Source organism: Tachysurus fulvidraco, chromosome 3 (genome assembly GCF_022655615.1).
Source record: "Tachysurus fulvidraco isolate hzauxx_2018 chromosome 3, HZAU_PFXX_2.0, whole genome shotgun sequence".
NCBI classification, from domain to species: domain Eukaryota; kingdom Metazoa; phylum Chordata; class Actinopteri; order Siluriformes; family Bagridae; genus Tachysurus; species Tachysurus fulvidraco.
Genome location: NC_062520.1, coordinates 14,355,297 through 14,362,370, shown reverse-complemented (window position 1 = coordinate 14,362,370; position 7,074 = coordinate 14,355,297). Strand labels below are relative to the sequence as shown.

The 7,074-nt window shown below is 36.7% G+C and overlaps 1 protein-coding gene across 2 annotated transcripts; it reads left to right on the top strand.

The window, feature by feature from the left end:
- The first annotated feature begins 216 nt into the window (after positions 1-216).
- Positions 217-6,836, top strand: lyplal1 (lysophospholipase like 1). 2 transcript variants are annotated; one of them, XM_027148765.2, is made up of 6 exons: positions 272-373; positions 1,406-1,451; positions 2,801-2,900; positions 3,173-3,342; positions 4,838-4,953; positions 5,651-6,836. In XM_027148765.2, the coding sequence occupies exons 3-6, from the start codon at positions 2,854-2,856 to the stop codon at positions 5,894-5,896; spliced, it is 579 nt and encodes a 192-aa protein (XP_027004566.1). In that variant the 5' UTR covers positions 272-373; positions 1,406-1,451; positions 2,801-2,853; the 3' UTR covers positions 5,897-6,836. The 2 variants fall into 2 exon arrangements, with proteins under 2 accessions (XP_027004565.1, XP_027004566.1); XM_027148764.2 differs by lacking the exon at positions 1,406-1,451 and having other exon boundaries at positions 217-373.
- Positions 6,837-7,074: the final 238 nt, after the last annotated feature.

The following is a 7,074-nucleotide window of genomic DNA, read 5'->3' as shown; positions in this document are numbered from 1 at the left end:
TAACAACAGCAACGATAAAATAATAATAATAATAATAATAATAATAATAATAATAAAAATAAAAACAACAACAACAACAATAATGATAATAATAATAATAATAATAATAATAATAATAATAATAATAATAATAATAATAATAATAATAATAATAATAATTTAAAGTATAATTTTAATTGTAAGCACAGCCTCTGTTAGGCGCGTGCACTTCCTCCGCCCTCATGCATCCTGATCCCATCCACTCCACAACAAAGTATCGCGAGATCACAAGTATCACCTGACGTCGATATGGCTGCTGTACAGAAACTGCAAAAGTGTGCAGTGTCTCAGACTGGACAACACACCGCGTCTGTCATTTTTCTTCATGGCTCAGGTGCCTTTGTTTTTGTTTTGTTTTTTAATTTCGGTATTTAAGAGCTGGGACATTTTTCCTCCTTGAAGGAGTTTCTCTTTTGTCTCGCTAACAAGCTATTACTGCGCTTCAGACGACAAACATATCAACTGGCCTGTATTACAGTGACATGACATTAATAAGCTCGTAAATATTGTTTACCCGCCTGAAACAACAACAGTAATTAAGGACAGACTCGTGAAAGACGTCGGTGATGTGGCACTAAGAGCTAAGCTTTCCTTCTCCATTGCTCCAAGCAGTTCCCTAAATAAGTATGGAGACATCAGGGGAGTGTAACACACAGGCGTTGTATTGTGTGCATAATAAACAGTCTGTTGGATGGTATAGTACTGTATAAGAGTTCAGATGAAAGCAACGAGAAGTGACATGAAAGATAAAAGTAATATACATATGTGTATAATGGCATATGTACAAAGTTAGACAAGTAATAGAACGTGTTTCGGAGAGCATTTATTCAGTGAATTTACCTTCTGTATTTGGATCTAGACTTTGTGAGGGAATCCTCATATCACAGCCAGGCTTTGTAATTAAATACAGCTGTTGAACACTATGATTTACTGCCATCACAAGGCAACAGCTATGAATTAGACCAGTTTGTTTACACTCAGCCTCAGTGGTGCCTGTTCTTAGTCATGAGCAAAACTCAGTCACAGTCTGTACAAAAGTGCACAGATCAATTGCTCTTTAATAGATTACCTGCTGGAAACACTTCGTGGAGAATGGATGAGGCGTAAATGAGTCTGGACAAAGGTTAGCTACGTCCAAGACTGTGCTCCGCTATATTAAATCGTATGTCACAATATTTAGACTGTGCTGGATAAAACTCTGTTCGCTGCCATTAACTTTGGTCGGTTGTATTGGATTACACATTGTTTTTGTTTGCCATAAATGCTGATATCCCTATTCGCATAGACTACTGTCTGATTTATTTATTTTTTAAAAAGTCTGCTCAATGGTTTATTGTTTTGTTTTGTTTTTAATTTATGTATTCAGGATTTTTTGTGTCACTGATGAACACTAAATCTGCATAACTAGCTCTGTGAGTTCTCTACACATCTTTTGCTTTCTACTTTTAAGTGTGTGTTGATGCAAATTTAACTTGTCGAACTTATCACTTGGACACTCATAAAAATGCTTTTTTAAATTGATATACCGTCACACTTTTACACGTTAACTTTAGAATCAAAGCTTTCCATGTAAAAATACCATTCCGATAGCACGTTCAGAGTTTGTGCATCTGTAAAAGGCATCATTTTGCTGGGGATAAACTATTCAACACCAAACAGAAAGACATATTTTGACCTGCATATGCAAACAGTTAAAAGCTCCATTGTGCAGAAATGCTGAAAATTTCTAGAAATAGGACTCATGAGCTGGTGTTGCTACAGACCTGGTCTTTCGTTACAATAACAACCTTAAATGTACATTTAAATCAATATAAGAATTGTTCCAAGAATATGTAATCAAGTATTTTGTCTGTGTAAGTCTATGGATTTGAACCCTGTATAAATAACCTGTGGTCTGAATTGAAGTAGGCAGCCAAATTACACACACCAGGCAACACACTGTATAAGTTATATGGCCAAAGATTTGTGGACACCTGACTATTACACCCATATGTTGGAAGCACATAATTAGCTAGAATAACTTTGTGTGCTGTAGCATTACAATATCCCTGCACTGGGGCACAAAACAAGTTTTCTCCCTTGCTAATTGTGGACATTATCCATACTGTGTGGAATAAGAGGCTTTTAAAGGTAACCTGATTAGGTAAAAGCATACCCAGTGACCTCCTGCATGATTGACAAGTTGCAAAGCATCACTGAATATGTGGTATTGCTGGACTTAGACTCAAGAATAACTCAAGAATAACTCGTGCTAACAATAGCACTTTTTGGAAAAGGGCATTCCTGAATATAAGGAATAAAACACAATACAAGGCATGCTATTATACAAAAATAATGCCGGATGCCTTCCTTAAATGATACATAAACATTACTGAAACATTACACTCCTTACTGAAAGCTTCACCACTTTTATTATTAGCCTTAGATTATGTAGCGCATTTGTCAAACATATCTATATTTATGACACATTAATATAGAAACGGTATCCTATTAGATTAAGCACATTACTAAACAGCTGTCATTTGAATTAGAATAGGCACTATTGTCCTGGTTTGTGTTACAAAAAATGAATCAACATTTTCTGACCAATAAGATAATTCAACAGAGCTGTGGTGTAATGGCTTTGGACAGAACTAAAATGTCAAACCATCTCCTAATGGATTGCTTTGCTATATTGAATTGATATTATAGTGAAGTGAACTGTATTAAAAAATGGATGTATGATGTATTAAAATGGCATTTGGTTTGTTTGATATGTAAGGAGACACAGGTCAGGGATTGCGAGCATGGGTTCGTGATGTTCTCGCACAAGACATGGCATTTGAGCATATCAGAGTGATCTACCCCACAGCTCCAGCAAGGTAAATAAAAAAAAAATCAGCTTTATATTTCTAATGCTGATTTGATTTATTTGACATTTTTAAAGTTTTCATGGCCACATGCTAGATACCACAGCTATCAGTTCAATATATGGCATAAAAACATGTATTATTATTATTATTATTATTATTATTATTACATGATTTCATGATGAAATTTCTAAAACCACTGAGAAATTTAGCTTTTTGCTGATGAGAATAAAACAAGTACACTGGCTTACTGGCTGTTTATTTGCTAAACTGTTTCTTCCCAGGCCATACACACCCATGCAAAGGGCACTGTCTCACGTATGGTTTGACCGTTACAAAATCTCTCGTGACTGCCCAGAGCATTTGGAGTCTATTGAAGAAATGTGCAGTAATTTAGGAGCTGTAGTCCAAGATGAGATCCAAGCTGGTTTACCTAAGCACAGGATGATAATCGGTATGGCTCTGATGTTCTTCTCTGACAACACGTCTTCCTTTCTTTCTCGTCTTAAATCTTAAATGCTCTCACACATCACTTGTTCAAAATTAAGTCGTGTTCCGGCCAGCGCTGTTATATCTCTCCTTCACTGTATGAAGTAAAGAATGAAACTTATCAAATTTCTCCTTACTTTCATGTGGTGCCAATAGAAGGCTTGAAAGGAATTTTTTTGGAAGCTTCTCAGGTTTCTGCACAGCTTAATCTCAAAATATTTGAGTTATCAGGTTCACATATAAATCATTATGAAATAAAAATGGCAGGAAGTAGTACTGTATGAGAGAATCCTATACTAGCCCAGGTAAAGTTCCATGTACAGGGGGTTGTATGGAGGAGAAGTCACACAGAGGTTATTCATGTAAGGACTACCAGAAAGGTAAAAACCAACTCCAACAGTTGGGAAACAGTTACCTGTCAAGGAAAGTAACATATAAATACCTATAAATAGGGAGAAAAAACAAGACCTTGTGTTAAAGGATCTGTGTGGAAGGACAGAAAAGCCCCTGAACTCCGTTCCAAAGAAAGTGATTCAAAAAACACATGTTCCTGTGAGACTGCTGAAATATTATCTTCCTAAATCATAACATTTTGTCATTAACTATAAATACTCATTGGAGTCACTCTGCATGCTGGAGAAACAAAGTGGTCTGTTCCCTGAGTCCACTCCTAAAGCTGATGGACTGACAAGCGCCAGAACTTTCCATGGAAAACATTTTAAGGACGATGAGAAATCGTAGGCTATTGTATATGATTTTTAATCCTTTAGGTGTATTGATCCATGGGAAAAATCCCTGGAGAAATAAGGTTTCGAACACACATGCAAGTTCTCTAGCCAAACAACCAAGGGCTCAGGAGTGCTTTGGAGGTCGAGGTAGTAGTTTGAAGGTTGGGAAATATGCTTCCACTGGAAAAGAAATAGATCTGTCTTTACTTGAGCTGTAGCTAATTAAGACAAAGTTCCATAGACACAGATAATCACAATGCTCATGTCATCACCGTCTGATGGTTAAAATACATATGATCTCAATCTTCTCTCATGTACCACTCGTCTCCATCCACACAGTGATGGGTACTTGTGTAAAGTCCCAGATTTGCCCAAATGTGTGAAATTAAAGACAGGCTCATGGAAAGTTTTTAGAAATATGGATGTTTGATGATGTGGAACTCAGAACTAGCTTTCATTTTCTTTTTTCTGCTTCAGTTAACTTTGGCTTTCGAATTAAAACTACTGTAGTTCACATGAGCATTCACATGCACAATGCTGTCTGTGTATGTAGGGCACAAATCTGTCACTTCACTTTAGCTGTTAACACCACAGCCACAAAGCAAAATTAAATACGGCTGAGTAACAACATTTGCTGACTAAGCTTGAAAACTTCTCAAAAGCAAAGAGGCAGATGATAAAAGACTGGTGTCATAATGCCGTAACCTGAATGTACTGTTTTGACCTATCAAGGCGGCTTCTCTATGGGAGGAGCCATGGCATTACATCTGGCCTGCAGGTACCACCAGGATGTGGCTGGAGTCTTTGCGATGTCCAGCTTCCTTAATAAGGGCTCAGTTGTTTATCAAGTAAGCATATTATTTGGTCATGTTTATCGATCTTTTAGTAAATCATGTTTATCGATCTTTTAGTAAAGCCATGTGTAAATGTCTTTCTATGCCAAACCAAACTCCATATTCACAAAACGCCATATTCAAAAAAGCTTTTCTTTTGTCCTTTTTTTTTGGTTTTGCTTTGGTTTGCTTTATTTTGCATTATTAATATTAAAGAGTTTGACAAAATTCAATCATTTTGTGTGTGCAATCAAAATAAATAAGCGAGTTAAACCTGATTCATACAAAAGAATTGCAATGGTTAAGTTATATAAGGGGTAAAGTTTCAGTTATATAATCTGGAGAATATTCATCGAGGTTTGTATTATTGTGTCTCCCTACACAAGAATTTATAGGAGTGTTAGTAATTTTATTTGTAAATGAATTCTGATGCGAATTTAACATTTTCTGTATAAATTCGTTTGTATCCAGTTTGATGAATAAGGCCCATTGCTGGTGTGCCTACATTATAATCTAATGACTCTAGACATACTTAAATGACAGCAATGAAATGAAATGAAAAGCAATGGGCGCAAGTTGTAGCAGACGACATGGAAAGTTTTTCTTTACGCTCTCTGCAGTTTGTACCTTCTACACAAAATTAACTTAATGCTCTAAGCATTAAAAAACAAAATCCCAGCAATTTGCTTATTGCTTCTTCTTCCATTTGCAGGCTGTTGAAGATGCAAAAGGACATCACCTACCAGAGCTTCTCCAGTGTCATGGCACAGCTGATGAGCTGGTGTCGCATACCTGGGGCGAAGAGACCAGCAGGTTGCTGAAGAAAGCTGGCATGGCTACATCCTTTCACTCATTCCCAGGCCTAAATCACCAGCTCTGCCGGCCTGAGTTGGAACTTCTACGTTCATGGATCCTGCAGAAGCTTCCATCTGAAAACTCATTCACTGCCAAATCCTGAGTGGTAAAAACATTACTGTTTTTTTCTGCATAAAATGATTTTTAATATATTGTTCTATTTTCTTTTTTGTAGACATGCAGCATTTTTTATTTTCTTTGAAATAAAGAGGTGTCTTATAAACTGCTGAATACATTGCACCTGCTATCGATAATTTGTTTACTATACAACATATTTAACTTGGAAAATCATCCATGTGTATAAGTGTGGGTTAATACATCAATAAAAACCTCCTTTGGTTTGTGCTCTCCGTACATGTGCTGCCCTTGAAAATCTGCAGTTATTGTGCACATTTCCCAGCTGGCAGCAGGAACCACATTAAAGTGTTGGCTGAAACAGTGCCGCTGTGCTGGGATGGCTGTTTTACCGAGCCTGCTTTCACTCACTATAGTTGTGGTCAGGCTGGAGCTGCAGGTAAAACTATCACACCAGAAAGCAGGAATGCCACTCAGCTTTGTGGTCTGAAGTTGGATTCCTACCCATTTGACACCCTTTCCGTTTCCTGCAGGCTTGTAGTAGATCCCTTGTCTTTACTTTTTCTTTTTTTCCCCATAAGCACCAAATCTCGCTCTTTCTATTGAAATCTGTTAAACATGTGTTTGGAGCACTGGGCTGTTTGCTCAGTGGACTCAGGCTACAGCACAGATTGCTTTATTAATGGTTATTGGGCTGAAGTAGTTAGCAATTTCACTGAGTTTTGTTTGAAGTTGTGTTGACCTTTCGCTCAGATTATGTAGGGGGGCCACAGTGCACCTATCCAGACTTTTAACAAGCCCAGACAAACTGAACTTGACACAGTGGTGATGGACTGTGTACAAGTATGTTTATATGAAAATGAGTAAGGGAATTGTGTAATGAGTAAGCTTGATGATCTGCAGTTTCTCTCTTAAATGGCTGCCTTTTGAAGGTTTGAACTTATCAAATAAACTATTACATCACAAGATGACATATTTGAGGGTGGTATTATTGATTTTAATCGCAAACTTCTATATACAATAAAACAACTCTTTTATTAATTATAAAGCAGTTTATGATTTCTAATCCAGGGTTAAAAAAATATGAGCTGACAGATGTACAACTAAACTGAAAGTATTACCTAGATTGACTTACCATTGATAAAAAAAAATATATTTTGTGCTTCATTATATCACATTTATGTCTGGTTTATTGCATTTATGTAA

Coding starts and splice junctions, on each gene's coding strand:
- lyplal1 (XM_027148764.2), top strand. CDS start 289: ATGGCTGCTGTACAGAAACTGCAAAAGTGTGCAGTGTCTCAGACTGGA. Junction 374..2,800: donor CATTTTTCTTCATGGCTCAG/GTGCCTTTGTTT, acceptor TTGATATGTAAG/GAGACACAGGTCAGGGATTG. Junction 2,901..3,172: donor TACCCCACAGCTCCAGCAAG/GTAAATAAAAAA, acceptor GTTTCTTCCCAG/GCCATACACACCCATGCAAA.